Source organism: Egretta garzetta, unplaced genomic scaffold (genome assembly GCF_000687185.1).
Source record: "Egretta garzetta isolate BGI_Z169 unplaced genomic scaffold, ASM68718v1 scaffold287, whole genome shotgun sequence".
In the NCBI taxonomy this organism is placed as follows: domain Eukaryota; kingdom Metazoa; phylum Chordata; class Aves; order Pelecaniformes; family Ardeidae; genus Egretta; species Egretta garzetta.
The window spans coordinates 11,764,101-11,785,868 of NW_009260435.1; the positions used below are offsets into that span (position 1 = coordinate 11,764,101).

At 38.7% G+C, this 21,768-nt stretch overlaps 1 protein-coding gene across 2 annotated transcripts in view; it reads left to right on the forward strand.

The window, feature by feature from the left end:
• Window positions 1–21,768, forward strand: part of SLC12A1 (solute carrier family 12 member 1) — a 49,323-nt gene that overhangs the window by 19,089 nt on the left and 8,466 nt on the right. For both annotated transcript variants that reach the window (XM_035899420.1, XM_035899421.1), the window contains exons 10-22: window positions 1,553–1,704; window positions 3,333–3,440; window positions 4,223–4,346; window positions 5,279–5,380; window positions 7,242–7,397; window positions 9,103–9,202; window positions 9,289–9,400; window positions 13,285–13,425; window positions 15,293–15,399; window positions 16,279–16,361; window positions 18,998–19,141; window positions 21,060–21,191; window positions 21,424–21,535. In XM_035899420.1, coding sequence (XP_035755313.1) covers window positions 1,553–1,704; window positions 3,333–3,440; window positions 4,223–4,346; window positions 5,279–5,380; window positions 7,242–7,397; window positions 9,103–9,202; window positions 9,289–9,400; window positions 13,285–13,425; window positions 15,293–15,399; window positions 16,279–16,361; window positions 18,998–19,141; window positions 21,060–21,191; window positions 21,424–21,535 — 1,573 coding nt within the window. The remainder of the gene's footprint in view (window positions 1–1,552; window positions 1,705–3,332; window positions 3,441–4,222; window positions 4,347–5,278; window positions 5,381–7,241; window positions 7,398–9,102; window positions 9,203–9,288; window positions 9,401–13,284; window positions 13,426–15,292; window positions 15,400–16,278; window positions 16,362–18,997; window positions 19,142–21,059; window positions 21,192–21,423; window positions 21,536–21,768) is intronic.

Sequence of the window (21,768 nt, forward strand, 5' to 3'; positions counted from 1 at the left end):
AAAAAAGCAGCAACCAACAGAAACAAAAGTCCCTATTTGGCAGCTGGATTTTTGTTTAACTTGTATAGATTCTGTTGCATTTGATTCAGTGACAAAACCCACTAGGATTCATGAGAATAGTAAAGATTAAAGGGACCTCTGCCCAATCTGCTGATCTTTTGCTCCTCATTCACGTTGAAATTTCACATGGCTTCTACTTGCTTTCACTAGTCCTACTGAGCACTCATGAGTAACCGGGTGACACACACATTTTATGTGTTTTATGTTAAAGACAGAAATCAATTGCCTGTCTTAAAGAAGATGCACTACATGACTAGGTGCTCTGCAATATTGGAATGTGAGGTAACAAAATGGACACAAGAGTAAAAAGGAGATCTGTACTGAAGCCATGAACTGTGTTGGAGAAATATGCAATTAAATTCTCATTACAAGGGTAAAGTAAATCTCTGTTCAAGAAAAAGATTTTTCTTTTTCTATTTTAATAGTAGTGTAAGAAAGAGTGTTGTAAACAACACTCTTCCTTATGAGCAAATACCTCAATACTGCATGAAAGCCCCGTGGGGTACTCCCTTTTCCGGGAGATGAATCTCAAGTCTTGATTTTTGTGATCCTTGTACTTTATGCAAAAGGCAGAATACTCAAGTCAAGCTGCAGCTCAGGTTATTGCATTATTTGGATCTAAATTCCCACTCCGATTAAAGTTAAAATAGTAATTCTTTACTTTCTATTATAAATCTGTGTTAATGTATTGTTCTGTTCTCACAAGCAATAGTGATATTTCAACTTCAAAGCTGTCTACTTTTCAGTGCAATACTTTTTTTTTTTTTCTTTCTGTTTGCATATTGGTTTGCTAAACAGATAATGGTTACTTTGGGACTCTCAATAACAATCTTTTTGACATACTGAAGATACAATATAAACTTACATTTTGGCCACTAGAGATGTTGTGATCAGCACTCTAAGTTAACTCCATGTTTCTTCCCATTTCTGGTGGCAAACAAAACCCAAACGCATAAATATTAATAAAACCAAAAGGAATATAGGTAATTTCTCCTGTTTGAAGTTTTTCTCCCCATATTGGTATCAGTAGCGCTATGATAGTCTGAACAACAGCTGAGGATCTGGGTCTCTAAAGCAACTGTGTATCCTTGTTAAACCAAAAAGAAGTGTATGCTAGAACTAGCACCCTCATTGACCTGTTTCCTTGGAATACTGGCACTTGTAAAAGCGGTCACAGGTAGACAATATACTTCTGAGTTAGTTATTGTTGATCTCTGTCTGGTTCTCTACTCTCAGAAATATGCTAGTCTTCATTAGTCAACTGGCTGGTTATTTTAAAAGTAACAGAAGTAAATATTTGCTTACAGACAACATGAGAAACTAAGCCACACTACAGAGAAGTAATCTCTGCCCAACATGAAACATTGCTCTTTGGGACAAGACTAAGGCAGCAGTTGTACAAAATGCGTGCAGACTAAGAGCCAAAGTGCGGCAAGAATATTCTTCCAATGTCACAAGGAAGGAAAATAATAATATATCGTTGTTTCCACAGCTTCCTGTGTTGTACGAGATGCCACTGGGAACATGAATGATACAGTTGTACCTGGAATGAGCTGCAATGGATCATCTGCCTGCAGCCTAGGCTATGATTTTTCCAGATGTGCAAGTCAGCCATGTGATTATGGGCTGATGAATAATTTTCAGGTTTTAATGAGATAATATGTATAATCATAAGCAATACATGAATACATAAGTACAAACATGCAAAATCATTATTTGCTGACAATTAATTGCAACAGGACATCCACTTCTACTTAGAAAAAGTAAAAAACTATAGGAATAACCAAAGGGAAAAGTCCCCTGCATTCCACATTGCCTTCATACTGCCCAACACTAGCCTTCCCAGCACTCTGGTAAAGTCTTTACCTCCTCTCTCAACAAGTAGCATGCAGCAATATATGCTGTAACATCTTCAAACTCAAAATCTAGACTTAACAGAGACCTCAGGAACTCCTGTCAGATGAGCAACTCATCTCACGGCTCTTTACACACAGATGTGACTCTACCTCAGGAGTGCTGCGGTCACTGTTAAAGGTTTGTGCCACAGTACAAAAATGGAGATCTGACTTCTTAAAAAAAAAGTATCCAAAAATAGTCGAATGAAAAATCAAGAGAGAAGTAATGGGGTCTTTCTCCTAGGCCAGAGAGAGACTGTCTGCCATTTTTATTCTTCAAAATAAAGCTTAGGCAAGGCATCAAAGTAAAGCAGTTCTACAGCCTGACAACCACGGCTCCCAGACGTCTGTTCAGCCCCTGTGCTTCACGGCCCGCGAGAGGAGCTTACCACCCACCTGCACTTGCTTTTCAATTAGCCATTTGTAGCTTTTAAAGTCACTTGCTTTTTTCCCAGCTGGCTCTACTAAATGACAGGGCTGGGTAACCACCTTAAAAGGAATATGCTATCCCTTTCACAGAATACTTTTCCTTCCTTTCTTGATCATTTGCCATCCTCACTCCCACCTAAGTTCAGCTGCCCAGACCCAGGGCAACCCATAAAATCAGTGACATTCCTACAACCATAAACAGTTTCCCTTCTTGCATTTATCTTTGCCAGACTAAAGTCAGGAAAAATTATGTCTTCATCTGACAAATCTCCAGGATTAACTGGTTTCTTTTCCTAGAGTACCTCCTACACACCAAAAAGCACCTAGCAATAACACCTGCCCACTTCATCTTTTAGTTTCCTTGCCTGGTGCTTTTCAACAGCCCTTTTGCTTCAGCGGTCGCAGAGGCCAGTGCAGCCCCTCTGGGAGGGCTGAGGGAGGCCTGATGGCAACCATCATCACTGTTCACACCACTGCCGTTATGCCAGCACAACCAGGCACTTTCTCTCTTTTTTTAGCCACATTAAATAATTAAGAAAAAAAATCCGAACCAAACCGAAGAAAGCACCTCCAACCACATTCTGTACTTTGGTGCTTTTCCCTACTGTTTCCATTTTCCCTTCTTGCTATAAGCTGGCTATTTATCCAAGTAGAAGCTGTTACTTATAGCAAGCAGTTAGTAAAGGAGTTGAGAAGATCTCATGGAGTACTCCTCTGCCTCAGCAGACAGCTGCACACTTGTATAAAAACTTGGCTATGCCTCTATTGCTTTTTACTAAAACAGGAATAACAGTATTTTCCTACTTTACAGTTGGGTTGCAGCATATTGAATTTAGGATCATGAAAAGCAGACACACGTAGAAACAGAGTAGTTAAATAGGTCTGTGATCAAAAAGTATATCCAAATGCAAGCCTGACTATTCTTTTTTCCTTCTTTTTTTCCTAAAGGTGATGAGCATGGTGTCTGGCTTTGGTCCTCTCATCACAGCTGGCATCTTTTCTGCTACTCTGTCATCAGCTCTGGCATCTCTTGTCAGCGCACCCAAAGTTTTCCAGGTAAAACGAAACTATCCATTTCCTTATACTCTCTCTTACTTCAAAGACACAATTTAGTTGAACTCTATGTGCCAAATGTGACACATATTTAAACAACACTGACACGTGTGCGAGGAAGATGCATGGAAAACAGTATGTAGAATGTTTTTCAACAGAAATAGGCAGGTCTTATCACCCTCATACAGCAGTGAGCATTTAGGATCATAATGTTCCTTTGGTCAGAGCTCAGCTTTGCTGCAGGAGCAGGGGATACACGTGTGCTTCAAGACTACTTTCAGGACCACTTCTATCTCCTTACAGAAAGCCACCCTGTAAGCACAGGAGCCCTCAGGACCATAAGATTTGGGTGCTGGCAGGTGTGCTCAAACAGGCTGTCCAGAAGCTTTCTGGGCAGCAACAATGTGGACAGAATGGGAACAGAGGGTATGGGACCAAAAAAATAATCTGTACAATTCACACAAAACCACTGATTTGTGCTTCAGCTTCCTCCAATTTAGACTCAAATAGCTAAATTAGCTGTTCAGTTAATCTTTTTTTAAAGCACTGACTAAGTATTAAATGTCTGTGATTCTGTTTTCCTGCTATATAATAATATAGTAGGATATTGGCTTATTACCTTATTTGAATTTTTATGTGCCACAGCAGTATATGTACTTGAAAGACTAAAATAGATTTAATCTTTGTTTAGCAAAAACCTAGCAAGTTGTCACTCACAGACAGTGAGCTACTTCTGATGTAAGAAAGCACTGCTTAACAGAATTGAGTTCTGATTTGTCTACCAGGCTCTTTGCAAGGACAACATCTACAAAGGGCTCCACTTCTTTGCCAAAGGATATGGAAAAAACAACGAGCCCATCAGGGGATATGTTCTCACTTTCGTGATTGCTATGGCATTCATTTTGATTGGTTTGTATATTGTTACACAACTTCTATAATCTCATGTTTTGAAATTATATAAACTGATTTTTTAATACAGTGATTAACTATGGTTATAAAAATTTCCAGTCAGGTAAGCTCTGACATAGGCCCAAGCACACTCGAAGCCCTGGTAGCAATTCCATTATTCTTAAAGAAGGCAAAAAGAAACCAACAGGGACTATAGCAACACCTCAGCACCACCATAGCTTCATTTTCAAAGATGCGGAGTAGGTGCAATTCCTGTTCACTCCGCTGGAAGAGGGCAGCACTTAGAACTATATCAAATAATGCAAGGTCACCAACTTTTAATATGGTTTTCCAGTTTATATTGCATATAGCTCTAAGGTAATTCTGATATAATTAGGAAGCCTACTCTCCCAAGCCTTCCCCACAGTCAGCTCCAAAGCAAATCCCAGTTTGCCAGCATTAGTGGTAGCAAATCCCAGCTACCATATCTAGGGGTGTGGGATTTTTAAATTAGTTTTTCCAAGATTTGAAACTCAAACTGCGCAACATTAAGTAAATGGGAAGTTTAGCAGAGAGAAGTCAGTTTGCCATTTAAAAAGCAAACCAGTTTTAACGAGTATTTTGTAAAACACATCTGTCCTCTCAATTACATATTTAAAATTCTGAAATTTACACCAGATCTATGTCATTAAGAGACAGTCTGTAGAATCAGAGTAACCTTGCATAGCACATAATATTGTTAAAAGCAGCATCAGCAGACACTACTTATCATGAATGAAGGTATATCAAGGTGGCCTTAAATTAGTACCACAGGAAAATACCAAAACTCTCCCTGGATGACAAATTCAGACAGTGTCCAGATTTAATATATTGTCAGGAAAAACCTATTCAACAATCTAGGAAACTGCTGCCTATGTCATACTTGTATGTGTGTGTGTGTGTGTGTCTTGCAGCTGAACTGAATACCATTGCTCCCATCATCTCCAATTTCTTCCTGGCTTCATATGCTTTGATTAATTTCTCCTGCTTCCATGCCTCATACGCAAAATCTCCAGGTGAGTCTGCATTCGCCGGTGATTTAAATGTGGGCTTCATAGCCTGTTCTCTGCAAGTTTTTGACTGTATGTCAGAGAAAGCTGCAATATCTGTAAAATATCTAAGCTATGTGATCTGAGGTTTTACTGCTCTCCTTGAATATGATGACATTTTATTTATCTCCAAAAGATAAAAATAATGGCTCTAGTCCGTACATTCCATACAGTTGTAGAGGATGAAAAAGACCTTGGTGGATCCCACTGGAGCAGAAAAGCTCCTCCTCAGGGTGGTTTTTTTCCCCTCACTAACACACAACAAGGGTGGATAAAAACCTACACCAACTCTAGCCACATAAAGTAAGCAATGTATGCGGGGAGCCATTATGCCCTTCTCCTCCAAATCTACAGTGACATTTACAGGAAAGTTCATAAGAACAGTAATTGTGCTAGAAGTGATAGTGTCTGGAAGAGAACAAGTAGAACAAGAACGTGCCCACCAAAGAGCACCAGCACAGCTCTGCAGCAGCTAGTAGCAGAACTGTAGGGTGAAACGCAATGAGGTCCTGTTCAAAGGTAACTTGAGAGCCCCTCTCTACATTTGTGCAGCAAAGGAATGTACTGGCCTGTGCATCACCACAGCAGCATATTTCTCACCACCTTCATGAATAAAGGGGCAACACCTTAAGGACTGAAATCAATCAGCTGAGCAACACTGGTTTTGGCACACAGGAAAGACAATTTCCTGCGCTGTGAATCAATTATTCACTTCAAGGAGTGAGGAATACATCTCTGATTTCCAGTGTGAAGGAACTGCAGTAGCGACATAAATACCTACATCAACTTCCTTCCTATAGATCTGCATGGTACTATTTGTTCAGAGGGCAGAAAAGATGAGCACTTCTGCTAATTACCTGCACAGCTGAACAAATGCAGATCTGCTCTATGTGGCCTTGGAGATGAGTAAAAATTACCTCTACAGACTTCACGTGCATGCATCTGCCTCTACTTAACATTTCAGACAAAACTGCAGTCATTTTTCTTTTCTCATTTCCTCCAGTTAATGTCTTCCAATTCACAGTGATAGACTATAATTGCAAGGCTGCAGGACTGCAGATTTCTTCACAGCAGGACCTTCCCATTCCCTCATTACAAAGATTATCCAGGATAGGGTTGCTCAGCCTCTCCTTGTATCTTCTGTGTTTCTTCCCCTCTCTAAAGAAGTCTGCTCTGTAGAACACCTGGCAGAGACCTGCAAACCACGGAGGCTCACTGCTTGCCTCATCATTTTAATTGCTAGCAGGGGATGGATTCAGTACTGCAGCTGAAGAGCGGCAGGAATAATATATTCTTAAAGTCAATTACAAATTATTTTATTTTTCTGCAGTGAGACCAGGCAATTTCCAAGTTTAAGACAGGTGCACTTACAGTATTGGGATAAACTCTCCTCTCAGCAAGTGTCTAGCTCCCACTAATAAGTTTTATGTATATGCATCAAAAAGACACAGTAGCCAATTACCTGGAGTTACAGGAAAATGTATTTTCAGTACTGAACCAGTGAGCTTTAATTTGGCAAAAATGCATACAAACAGAATGGCAACTCAAAGCCAGGCTGGACAAAGCAGTAGGAAAGGGTTTGTAGTAAAAGGCTTGTGAGACCCTGTACTCTATACATATAGAAATCTACATCAGCCAACACCTGAAAGTATCTGTTGATATTCATGATGACTGAGAATCTGCCTGAGATATCTGCACGTATCACTCCCACCCCTTCTGACAGAGCCTGAAACAAATTGCACATGGGTTCATATGTGCTAAATCAGTGGATGACCATTTGATGAATATATTTTATGCTCTTCCAATTTCCTCAATTCTCTTTAAACAGGTTGGAGACCTGCATTCAGGTATTACAACATGTGGGTGTCACTTTTTGGAGCCCTGCTGTGCTGTGCTGTTATGTTTGTCATCAACTGGTGGGCAGCTCTCATCACTTACGCCATTGAGCTCTTTCTATATATTTACGTAACATATAAGAAACCAGGTAAGGCCACAAAACACTTATTTTGTGTATATGTTATGCAGCCAGACTAGATTTTACAGGAATTAATTCTGCTTACAGAATTAGACATTACTTTTTCTCCGATACCTTTCTTTAGAGGGAAGTCTGGAGCATCCCGTTAAATCCCACTTTTATATAATACAGATTAAGCTGATCGTCTGGTAAAGTTTTGCCTGTTTAACAAGCACAAGTATGGTTCAGAGCTTTGTGTAAACATTCCATCACACCAGTTTATTCCCACCACGTCTTTACCACATTTGGGCTTTTACTTGAGTATCACTCAATTTTTTTCCATCCACACACAAAACCTTACCTGAATTTTACTGTGCTCTTAGCTGACTCATCTGGGGTCCTCACTCAAAATGTAAACTGCTGCCCATTATAGAACAAAAATGCAAGCTGAATTACTCATGAACCAATCATCCTCCAGCACATCCTTACAATTCCTCAGTAAATCAAGAAAGATGGGCACACTTTACTGCTGGAAAAAACTGCTTAGTAGCTCAGCAAATCACAGGAGCTGCCCTCAGAAATTTGTGTGCTAATACAATACAGCACCAGTATAAGACTGCACAGTCTGGTTATTCATGTGCAGGACAAAACTAACCCAGGTCCAGATCTCATTGCCAACCATCTGAATTACTTCTGCAGCAGAAAAAAATAATACAGATAAAATAGGCAAGACTCCCAGCAGATGATGTGCTTTCATTGTAGCTAGCTTGGGATAGCAATACCTGGTCTGAACCTGTATTATTCTTTTCTTTGTATATTGCTGCACTGTGGTGTGTCTTCCCTATCTCTGCTCTCATACCCACTGGGATGGTCAGTGGCTCTCTTCCTGTAAAGATCATCAGCTATAGGAGAATGCACCTGTCACAAGAGAGTTGTAAAAAGCATTTGAGGATTTCTACCCTTTCCTAGTATATTGTCAGTGCCCTTGATGCAAAGTAGCAGCTTAAAGCCTGGTTAAATTCACTGAAGACACTGTACAAAAGCTATCTATCTCCTGCTCCAAGAGAGTGACTTTTGTTCCCCAATTATTCACCAGCAACTGAAGGGTTCAGAAAAGACTAATATTCCTTAGAAAAGAAGACCTCTACACAAATCTCCACTTAGTTGCACTAAATATTAGCTTTGTATCCTGGCATAACGGGACTTGATCTGCTTTTATGTGGAAGTGTGGAAATCTGTTTCTTATCTGTCTCCATCCACCAAACAGCTGCACAATAATGAGAAAAGATGTATATGTCAAAATCAGTTTTAGAAAACAATTTGACCTATAGAGTAGAACAAAGCTAAATGGATCTAGCCATGTTCCTTCCTAATTGTTTAATTTGAACTTCCTGAAATTCCACACCGAATACACGACTCGGGGCTGCCCCTTTTTATACATAGGAGAAGGATACAAAGTTAATGGAACACAGAAGAAAGCAGGTTTTAAGCAGAGGAAGAACATTCTGTACAATTTTTATACAAAGAATGAGATTACTTATTTGCATATTTGTTTTTGCATCACACAAGTAAAACCTGTTCTATCATGAAGCACAAAGAATGATAGGTCTGTACCTATGAAGCATGATAGAATATACCCTGCTTTGGCTCATAGATAACGATTGCTGACCTTTGCAATAGAACACAGGGAAAAGCTCACGGTTTAATATTCATTTTTTATCTTTATTATATGCAGAAGTAAACTGGGGCTCTTCTACACAGGCCCTTTACTATATTAATGCCTTAGACAGCGCTCTGGCATTAACTACCGTGGAAGACCATGTGAAAAACTTCAGGTAAGATTTCCAGTGAACAGTAGAATGGCTTATTCTGACTAAGCACATCATCCGATTAAATACAACCTCTTTTTTTCTCCTAACAGACCCCAGTGCATAGCATTAACAGGAGCTCCTATGGTCAGGCCTGCTCTGCTAGACATCACACATACTTTCACTAAGAACAACGGGCTGTGCATCTGTTGTGAAGTGTACACGGTAAGGTCAACTCTCATAAATCTGAAAATTCAGCACCAGTGGGTGCTGCAGATCTCCATTACACGTTCCACTTTCACTTGGCACACAATGTTCCCATCGGTGCTGATGGGTGTCTATACAGACCATGAAAGAGATTCGCACCAAGAATGAATTTTGTCTTAAGTCTTGACAAGAAAGGTATCGGCTGATACAGAGCCTGCTGGTCAATGCCTCATTGAGATGCATTTCAGAGTTCATAGTAGATGGACCAACAAATGGTTTGAAAAAATAAAGCATTACAAGGAAATTTTTTTTTAAATGGACACAGCAAGGCTTCAAAAAAACAAACAAACAAAAACCACAAACTTGAAGGATTATAATGCAAAAGTCAAATTACCTAGACTTTATTTTCAGCTTTGTCACTGATTTGCAGTGTTGGGGTTTGGCAAGTAATTCAGCTCTTTGCAGTGGTTTCTCCAAAACTGTAACAATGCTAATTTTGAGGATAAACGTGCTCTTCTGACATCTAAAGAGAGGAGCAAAGTATATTTCTAGTTATAAATAAATTGAAAATTATGTATCTCAGGGGATGAAGATCTAGTCTCTCATTAGGACAGAACAAAAATAGATGGGTTTGTAGTGTAGAGGAGAAAATGTGTTTTAAATATTACAATGACCTTTTAATTTTGAGAGGAAAAAAAACCAGCTCATGGCACCAAATGGGGCTGCAGGATCTATAGAGTCAGTCCAGGCAAGATAATGTATTCTTCTACAGGACAGACTGTAGGAATAATTCATTTGATGCTGCCACATTGCAGAAAGGGATTACAGAAGATCTAAGTGTGATTCTTCCCAAATGAAATGAATCTATAAAGAGTAAATGGTCCTAATTCTTCTCTACTGTAACTATTGTTAGTTTTCCCACTGCCTTCAATAAGCATAGAATCAATCCCAATAAGATCCTGAGACTATGCAGCTTCCTAAAGTTGAGTTTCAGCAAGTTTTCTGAATTCTTAGGCATGTTTCTCTAACATTAGTACTTTCTGTAGAGAACATATTTCATTCCTGTCTATACAAAAAATGAAATCTATTTTGCTAGTATAAGCATTTTAATTGTTTTTTAAAATTATTATTTCTTCAGCAACTTAAGCTAAATTTAATTTGGTTGGTAATAAAAGTGTGATACAATGAACCTTTGTGATTAGCAAAATTGTGGTAAAAAGTGAATGATAAAATTCTTATAGACCACATTGAAGTTCAGCCTACAATATATATCATAGCAAATACAGCAAGATTATTTAGACATAAACGTCACTCCCGGCATATTTTGCCTCAAAAATCTGACATGCTGCTAGCTATGCATAAAGTTTTGAGAAACCATGCCAGACAGAACATCTTCCATTCCTCTTTCTCGAAGGGCAGCAAGAAACTTTCCAGGAACATGGTGATAGATAGTTCAGAGATAGGTAAAACAAATATGGCAACTAAACATAATTTTAAAGTTATTTGTCTCTAAGGTTGTGGCTGCATGTTGGCTTGAACAGTCTGAGTTTCTAGTAAACAGGGCTATTCTGCTTTTACTCCCTGTCTTCACATAAAATATTTTTGCAAGTTAGTCTTCATTCAGTCTGCAAATTCACTGGACTCTTTGTACAATTGCACAAACATTAACACAGATACAAAGGAGGAGTAGGGAAGGACATAGATAGGCTGTCATCTGACAGAAGGGTGGGACTGTCCCCTTGGCCAGCAGGAACATATTGTGCAAGCCAGTTGTGAAATTATCCTCAGGTACTCTCCTTAGAGAGACTGGGAAGAAGGGTAAGGCTTTTTTTCTCTCCTCCTCTTACAAGGGAACTTCAACCTTATTGCTCAACTTATTATTCTCAGATCTTCACACTTCTCTTCCAAGAGCCAGGATCAAGCTCTTCTTAAATTACACCCACTAAATCCAAACAAACTCCAGTAAGTTTATATCACTAAAGAACGTAGCATGATCTCATTAAAGGAAGATCACATGGACTCTCCCATCCTTTCCCTTCTACTTCCCAAATAGCCATAAGGGGTTCACAAACATACATGAGGAACGACACCTGAGCGAGCATTAACCCAGCCTACTTTTGATCAGATCAAAACTCACTTTTATATATATATATATATATATATAATTCTAATTAAAAAGGCATACATAAAAACATGACATATGAAAACTGCCAGGTCATTTCACAGCTTATTTCTCAATACTGTTTTCTGGGTTTTAGATGAAACTAGCTGTAATGTTTATTTTGAAGGCCTTGCCTCCTTTTCTAGCAGCCAATGTCAATTCACTGAAATTAAACATATTGCATTTATTTCTACATCTATATAAATGTATAGTACATCCCATTTTCTCCCAGGAAGGCAAAAAAAGTTTCAGTAAAGCTGAAAAGTTTTAAAAGGAGGACACTTTGGTTGACATTCAAAATCACCTTTTAGAAATTTATTTTTAACTAAGTGATCCTTCTCATATATTTAGTTTTGGAGAGAATTTCCTTTGGTTTGGGTTTTACACTATTCTTGAATGGGAAATAAGTTTTGAGCTTATGGTATTTGCTATGGACAAAAAAAAAATCTAATCTCCCTCAGCTCTATTTTAACTAACTTCAAATGCAAAAGATTTAAATATGAATTTTTAAATACAATCTCCTGAACATGAGTTTACCAAACCTTCCTACTTTTTTATTCTAGGAAACTTCTACCTATTTCTCTAGTTACCTGTTCCGTTGGAACCAAAATTGGAACTTGCTAGCATCCCCAAAAACATTAGAAATTTTTAAAAGTGCAAAGGAATGAGTTCTGCGCAAAATGAAACTCTGCAGCAAACTAAAGTTCAAAACTTATCTTTTTATAACAAACCAAACTGGTACCACTTGCTGAGTTAGACACACAGAAATACTCACTGGATTCCAAGTGCTTCCAAGCCAGCTCCATCCTTCTGGCACATCTAATTACTGCTTCTGTCTCTGATGTTGCTGGACACACTCCCACAGTTTCCAGTTCTGCTCTTCTATTCTGCCTTGGAAAGCAAAGACTGCCTGTCCAGTACAATAACAATGAAACCAGTATCTGAGACTCTTGAGTGCCCCTCTCAGAGTTTCATCTTCAGTGCAGAAGATCTGGACTACTGATTCAGCTTTCCTGAAGACAACATGAAAGGGAGTAAACAAAGCTTAGCAAACCTTAAACTCAACCTTAAGAGCACAGATTTTTTAAAATCAGCTAAATTCCAGGTAGATGCTTCCCAAACTTATCTCAATCTTTCTAAAGACCATGCTTGCAGACTTTATGTCTTCCCTGGGTCTAATCTTTCGCGGACCCACTGCCAGCCCATCCTCTACTGCTAAACCAGTGTATCATGTCTTGTGAGTTGGATATGGACATGGATTTAATCCCATTAAATTACCAGATGACCTCTGGAAGAACCTGGTGACAAAGGCATTTGCGTCTTTAATTGTATGGCGACTAGCCTTTTCTCTTACTATTAGTAGATAGGAGCTTAACCATGTATGTTTAGATCTGCTGAGACTTGTTTACGGAGTCAAGTCAGGGAGGGACTTTATTCACTCTAAGATGCTTTATCATACCTTAGATATGTTTCTAAGATGTTACAATCCATAGTAGTCCTTCTTTCTGTCAGAATCACTATATTTAAGTAGCATTAACAGCCTCAGCCCTCTTGAACAGAATGTGAATTATGTTAGCAGCACAGTTCTTTTCAAAGGGCTGAATCTCTGTGGACCCTTTTTGGAAATGTATTTTTCTGACTCTCTCCATTCGCTCCCACAGCAGACTAGGTAACTCCTTCAAAATCACCGTATGATGTATAATACAAAGCCTTCTTAATAATATTTTATTGTATCATACAGGGACCTCGCAAGCTGTGTGTTAAGGAGATGAACAGTGGCATGGCAAAAAAGCAGGACTGGCTCACAAAGAACAAAAGAAAAGCCTTTTATGCAGCAGTGGCAGCTGAAAGCTTCAGAGATGGAGTCAAAAGTCTACTTCAAGTAAGCTTTTTGTTTACAGAACACACAGAGGAGTGTTACATCAAAGCATCCCTTTATGTAAAGCATTACTGCTAACTTGTTAAGAAGTCCTATGTATATATGGATAATGTTATAAACAGAAAGGGCATTCCGGGGGTGCATGTATTTATATTACAGGTTATTTCATAAAGAGATATAGTTCTGGGCTATGGAATTATGAGACAAGGCAGACTGATTCTCTCATAAATGAACAAAACATTATTATAAAAAAAAAAAAAAAAAAGAGAGGCATCTACAGGGCAACATATGAATGTCTATGCAGCCAGCACTTGATACACTTCAATTCTATTGTTTGGTATTACGCAGCATATTAAATATCTGAGAATATTTTTGCATTCATTGAAAACTGAAAGTGTGTAATATACATTTTCTGCAAATAGAGAGGCCATCTAAATAAGAATCTGCAATATTATTCTATTACTCTAAGAATACAGCAGATTGTTTCCAACAGTCCATTTTAAACGGCCTTAATGAAGGCACAGAGGCACTGTTTTCGTATTTCCCATCTCCCTCCCTGACACATATGAATATTTAACATAGAGGTACTACGGCAAAATGTAGAGAAAATTCCCATCCTTTGCACAAAATACAGTGCTGAAAAGACATCAGTGCAAACTGAGACAGTAAGGAATGGACTAAAATACTCTGGGTAACAGTCACCCACTGGTAGCCTACCAGTGCTCTTTGTACATTTGATGAATGGTCAGTACAATTGAGAAAGATGAAATAGTATTATTAAAGATCCCTTTGTTCTATCAAAGCCTCATAAGGACACTTCATCTTGGGTTTATACATTGTCTCAGTAGGAGATGCTTCTGATGTTTTTGAGAACTGTTATAGTCTGACGATCTCTTTCCTTCCATTACTACTTAAACACTATTGCCAAAGTCAACTACTGGAACACAAATAATTCCCTTCCAGCATACAGAAGGATAACTGTACCATCATTATTGTAACCTACCGACATCAGCATTTGTCAACTGATTATTCATTTCAATGTAAATAGTACAGATGTATCAGTGCTACTCAGAAAACCCCACCAAGGTTCCAAAAGTTTTTATCTATTTTCATTTTGCTAGTAGTAAAAGTTGGCAAGCATAACAGCTTGACAAGCCAGAGCATTTGTGGGTCTCCTCTTGAAGGTTCCTAAGACATTTAGTATTTAGATTTCTATAAAAGTTAGGTTAGCTGAACGTAGATCTGACAACCCTTACTTGTTCAGATTTTAGCATCCAGGCTGTTTTGCAGGCTAATATCCTGGCAAACCATTTGTTCTTCCTGTTTATAATTTGTAATTTTATCTATAAAGCATGCTCAGCAAATTTTGGATAATCTTTTGGAAAGAATACAGTAAACAGAACAGCGACAGTTTCTAAGTTCATGTCAAAAAAATTATTCTTAAGAGAATATGCCTTCTCTGCATATCTGAGGTGTTTTAAGAGACTTCAGACCCAGTTCATCTATTGAGTATTCCAAATCTGATAAAAGCTTTATGCTATTATGTTAGAATGAGCATACAAACAGTGCTTGAGCTCTCTCTTGATTCCAAGTTATTGAACCATTTTAATGAGAGCATGTCAGAAGAAATGCAAATGAATGCTAATTTAGCGAAACTACATTTCTGTCATCTAAAATCATTTATAGTTGGAATGATTTAGAGCTAATCTTTCTACTTTCTGCATGAGTATGAGCATGAAGGACATTCATGAAATGCAATCTAGTTGTAAGTGTCTCCAGAACATTACTTCAGTTATCTTTTGCCATTACTTTTCATTTACAGTAAAAGCATGTGTGTGTACCTTCTCAAGCAGTGTTTTAATACTGTTAGGCCTCAGGCTTGGGCAGAATGAAACCAAATACCTTGGTGATTGGATTTAAGAAGGACTGGAGAAATGCCACTGCCACGCAAGTTGAAAACTATGTGGGTGTTATACAGTAAGTCACAGTTCAACATCTCCTTTTTTGCTCCTCTTAGACTAGATTGTTATAGCATTTCCATACAGAATTTGGCGTGTAGAAACAATGCAAGGAAATACCTACAAATCTGGGTTCATAAATGCTAGCTCTGTAACAGAAGCTTCTGTCCATTAAAAAAGGCTCCTTGGCTTCACACACCTAGCAAGATCTGCCTAGCAAACATCTGGCACTGTCAGAGCTGATGTGGCTTGACAACGCTACATAAAGAAGCTGCACTGCTGTCAGCAGTGCTTTTGCAGAACTGTGTTTTACCATTTTTAGCGGGCAGGAGCTCAAAGAAAAACAACCCTAATGTATATACTTAGGGAATAGGAGAACATCATGGAATTCTTCTTTTAAGCCTAGGAGACAGAGGAAGAGCCTTGCTTCAAATCTCATGTGTGCCTAAGGCTCAGCAGCTCTGTGGGTTGGGATTTAGCCAGGAAACAGTCATTTAGAAACAGGCTTCTCAGATTCTTCTCAAAATTCACTTGTAAAGCTGAAGCAAGTTAAAGAACAACAAAACCCACCCCAGCTTTCTTATTTCCTAGAGAAGGGAGGAAAAAATATTACCCGGTGGTAATCGAGTTGCTAAAAAGTGTCGTCAGAAAGACCCATTTCAGGAATAGCCTATCTGTTCCCATGCCCAGTGATACCCCTTTTTTAAATAGGGGATGAAATTTGATAGTATTTTACTTAACCTTGGGCAATTCCTTCTGCAATTTTACCTAGAGCAGCCTAGTACATGGCAGTAACACCTCCCTGTGAGCACTAACACTTTTACCAATCTGCTCAAAGTAGCTTTCCTCATTGACATATATGATGTGGAAGGATATTTATTCTTCTTTTTCTTTTCAGTGATGCCTTTGATTTTGAGCTTGGCATGATTATCGTCAGAATTAGCCAAGGATTTGATATATCTCAGGTCCTCCAGGTTCAAGGTATGTGGTAACTCAAAAGCTGAATTTCTATGCTGGTTACATGCTCAGCACAAGAAAGAATCTGACCAATACTCTCAAAGTCACTGTCTGGTTTCTAGAATAGTTCCTACACCCATAACTTCTGGAGTTCGTCCTTGCTTCTGAAATTTCAATCCTGACCGAAATCCTTGCTGAAGCACTGGCAGTGACAGAAGGCGGCCAAGCCTCACACATTAAGGGGCTCTGCACACCAAAGAAATCAATTGCCAAAGCACTTCTAGCACAGGCACAGACTAAAGCAGTAAAATCATGCTGTACCACAGCAACCAGTCACTCTGCAGCATGTTTCCTTCCTGCGCTTGGCACATCATCTTCCTGCTGCCTACCCGAGATCTCTGGGACTGGCAGGTATCAGGAAGCTGCATTTCAGGCACCGCTTCTGTGGAACGCTGGGGGCCCAGAAAGTTCCCACCCATGCAAAAATCTGGAACCCACAGGAAACATCAGCTCTCTTTTTCACCTTTTTGTTCATTCTTCCTTAGGTTAGCAGAGCATATCTTAGGGGGAAAAGGAAAAACCTTCCACCATACCAAAACCATCCAGGGAGACATGCTATCTGGGTGGAAAAGGTAGAAGACAACATGGCACGCAGGCAACTGCACCTAAACGAAGGGCTTTCAAGAGCAACATGCAATGGTGGCCTTCGTTTTTCCTTTTCATCTTCAGAGGTGTTACTGGTTCCTCAAGAACCCTGGGGAAAGAATGGCTGTATATAACCCCCCCATCAGAACAATTCTCTAGGTTATCAGTAGGGTAATTTTCCTACTTTTTGCAAGATTGTCCACTTGAGCAGACAGATACAGCCAAAACCTAGACATAACTCCTAGCATCCCTTGTCCTCCCCACCACAGAAATCTTTTGTGATATAAATGAATTAGATAAAAATCTACAGACAAGGAACGTAGGCAGGCATAAAAAGACTGGCGACTCTTTGCTGCCGCCTGCTGTAAATCTGCCTCCAGCTTCTCCCCAGTTTCCCAGACACACACAGACCACACTCAGGACTGCTGGGGAGAACACCCAGAGAAAAGACATAAGTACCTTAGCTAATTAAAACCAAAATTAATTCCCCATTAAAGAGGACAGATTCTAGGATGAGGCAACCCTCAAAAGCAAATCACCTCTCAGAATTAAAAAGTGGCAGAGACTCCTTTAAGAAACAAGGGGAGATGAATATTCACCCAGCAGACTCGGGCAGCTTGATGTGCATGGAGAACTACAGGGAAAAACTACCGAGGCTGAAGAAAAAATTCCAAACTAATCATGCTTTTTTCCTCGCCTTTGTTGATACCTCAAAGAGATCTGCCTGTCTCTTTGCTTGCTGTAAGTCAGAAACTGACTGCTCAGAAGATGCAGTCATTAGAACCAGTGAAATTACAGCAAATACCAATTTTGCATTCTTACAAACTAGCAAATGTTCTCCAAGTGTTAAGACACAAGGAATAAGAAAGAATTAGGAAAATGGGGGGGTAAAAAAAAAATGAAAATCCTGAATATGCAGAAATGTTTTGAAGCAGATACAAAGTCTCTGTAGTGGAGGGGGGCAGGAAGAGATCATTGAATGCTATTACACTTGCTACAGCATTCTGTTTAATAGAGAAACTGAAATTTTAGTTTTGAGTAACCATTAAGTTAGTGACTGTCATCATGTCTAATAATCAGAAGCACATGGCTGTCATGGATTCTGAAGTAAAAGAAATTATACTCTTTTCTGTTGGCAGTTAAGAGTGCCAGAGCTAATAGTGTCTAGCTAGTGAGGGTTTGGGGTTTTGTTGTTTTTGTTTTTTTTTTTAAACACAATGCCTTAAATGACTTTAGCTCACTCTTAGTCAATGTATTACTTAAACAGAAGTTTTCCTTATGAAAAAAGCTTTCTGCAGGCAAATGCCTGTATCATTAGTGCCTCACCATAATATATTCCACAATAATGTGTGGTACCTTTTTCTCAGCAAAAGTCTAATCTTGCTAAGAAGAAACTGTTCTTTCATATTACTGAATTTACAGAATTGGTTAGCTAAATGTTACACCTTTGCAGCCAATGCTGAAAAAATTAAAACATTAATAATATATCAGCACAGAAAATGATTGCATATTCAGGATCTTGACATATTTTGGAGAATCTCAAAGTCCAAACCCTTGTGACCTTGTTCTTCATGTGACCAAGGGCTAGAACTCAATACATCAGCTTTCTCACTTTAGGAAAACAGCTTTCCTAATGTGTTTTCAAATTCTTGAGGACAGAAAGCAACCAAACAAGTCCACAAACATAGCTCAATAAATAGTATCACATGTAGCTATAAAATACAGTAGTACTAATCTGATCTAAAAGAGGAAATCTGAGAGCAGCTGAGTAGCACTTTAGTATACATCACTGCTGTAGGTGTAGGCACCCTAAATTAGGGCTTCCAGAGATTAATTCAGCTTCTTCCTCCCTATTGGTTTGCACAGAAAAAGGATTTTAAGAGCATTTTTCCTCCCAGCAGCTTTACATTGTGTATAAAGTACTGTAACAGCAATTACATCACCGCCATTATTTCAGCAAGTGATTTAATTTAAAATAAAAAGTGATGTGTTACCTTACTTTTCCCAATATACAGAAGAATTGGAGAAGCTGGAGCAGGAGAGATTGGCACTAGAAGCTACCATTAAAGAAAATGATTTTGAAGAAGGAACAAGTGGCATCTGTGGATTCTTCAGAAAAGCCAGCACTCTCAATATCTCAAAACATGAAACAAAAAAGGGTAAGTTCCAAGATGACAACTTCTCACCAACTCTTCAATGCATCACATTTTCACCAATATGCAAACTGGACTGACTCCAAGGCCAAAACTCCTGAGCCACATGGAAATCCCTGGAACAGGACCACCCTTGGTGGCCACAATCTCGTAATGCAGAGTAGTGAGCATCCTCTGCTGGTATGACACACTACCTCGTACAACACAGCTATTTTTCCCCCCCCTCATTTGCTAGATGAGCTTCTCAGCTCAGCTTATGGTGAATTCTACTTGTCAAAAACAGCACGCAGTCATCAAAGTTTGAGGTATACAGAACAAGTTAGGTTTTGTTTTGTTGGTTTTTTAATAGGGTGTTTTCAGTTTTTAAACAGACGCCTTTTCGTCTCCTCTTTAAAGAAAACAGGAACTTACGTACAATATTCAGGGAACAAGCAATGTCACTTTACTCAACATACACAAACTAACCCAGTACCCAGATGAAAAACGGGTAAAAATAGTACTACTGTCATAGATTCTAAGCATAATTTCATAAAAATGCACAAATGGAGGTGGTAAAAAGTACTGAAAGTACACATACAGCATGCTGTCAAATGGCTGATTAACACGTAACTTAAATGTATAGGTGATAAAATCAAAATTACGTTTCAGATATAGTAAAATGATACAGAAATACAGACAGAATTAAAGGTCTCATTTCACAATTGCTAGGCTGTAGTGATAACAACCCACCTGAAGCCATGCTTGTACGCAGACAAGTATTTTCAGAATTTTCACCTGCAGAGACTATTACATCTGGCTGTGCATGCAACTCCCACAGGTATCAAGAAGATCTACAGACTGAAAACATAAAATGTCATTATTCTTTACTTGGCAGACTTCAGTTCATTTTGCAGGCTTCAGTAGAATATATATTTTTATAACAAATACCACAAGAATGTGCACCCCTGTTTCAACTACCCTTTTCGATTTAGTTCCAAAAGGCATAAAGGAAATACATATTACACACTTTGGCTCTATATATGAGATAGATGATGTTAATAAATATCCTTGCCTCTCCGTTTTGCTTATACATTCATCCTCCCCAGAGATGTTGCACCTTGCATAGATGCTATAACTGTAGAGGAAAGCCAATACCTGCTTTAGAACTATGCTGTCCACACTCTAGAAATACAGGAAAACCAAACAAAGCATTTTCAGAACCTAGCAGATCAGAGTAAAACCTCTAAAGAAGCCTGTCTGCTCCATTTAAAATACTGCTCTGACACAGTCTCTTTGAAATCATTGAAAGAGAAGCAGTAATAAAGCCACAGGCTTCAAAAGACAGACTGAGGAAAGATATTGTTAGTACCTAGGCAAGACTGTACCTTTTAAAGCCAGCCAAGCAAACAGCAAGAATCAAAGTTTATTTTCAATTAACAACGACCCTCTCAAGCATAAGGAAGTTGCCATATATGCTTATGTTTTCTGCCTTCCAGTCTTCACCCATGCTCTCACTGTACTCTGTTAGCCTCCCATTCCTGTGCATTTCAGGGAGGTCTGTATTTTACAACAGACAACTGAGCTTCTAAATGATGCAGAATGATGCCATTTACTTCTAAAATCTGTCAGATATTTCCCAATTGCTTTTTAAGGCCCGAGTTAATTTTAGGTTAACTAAAAAGATCCAGAGAACAGTTAACCAGATAACCCTTTTCAAGATGTTATAATCCAGTGACAAAGTATTACACAAGCTTTGGTTCCTGTGCATATTGGTATATTAAAAAAGTCTATAGCATCTGCGCTGTAAATTTTTTCAGATTTGAAGTATAGAAATTATGTCAGAAACAGTTTATTTTCCTGAAGCTTTCTCTCCACTTGGCTCCCTAAAGCTACTTGTTGCCTCACTTGTCAGAAACTCTTCCACATTTTTTCTTTCTCATTACAGAGAGCACCATTAACACAATACAGTCGATGCATGTGGGTGAATTCAATCAGAAGCTGCTAGAAGCCAGCACTCAATTTAAAAAGAAGCAAGGAAAAGGTACAATTGACATTTGGTGGCTGTTCGATGATGGAGGTAAGGAATTTGAGTAAGAACCACAGCAAGAGGGGTTTCTGTTTTACCAAATATAAAAACAGGCTTGGAAACTTGCACAAAACTATTTTCTTTTAAGATTACATAGTCAATTTTCTGTCTGGCACAAATGTTTTAAGATTTACTTATGTCCAACACTGCCAAAGCAAAGGATCGAATTTTTACCACACAATGCACTAATTTCATCTTCCTGCAATTTTGTATGTTCTTCCAGGTCTAACAATCCTAATTCCTTACATTCTAACTATCCGAAAGAAGTGGAAAAATTGCAAATTAAGGATCTTCACTGGAGGAAAAGTCAATAGGATTGAAGAAGAAAAACTAGTGTAAATATATTTGTCTCGCTGTTTAAAGAATTTGAATTGATGCTGAATACAATGCAAATACAGCAGGAAGCTGGGAATTTCTCAGCATAACTGATTTGTTGTACTGTGGGCAGCATAAAAAAAAGGATGTACTTGATAGAAAGGTGTTGAGCTTATGGCATAGCCCTCAAGGCTCAGTGTAAATGGTAATTACCAAAGGGAACTCACATCCAGCAATTTTTCCCATTAATAGC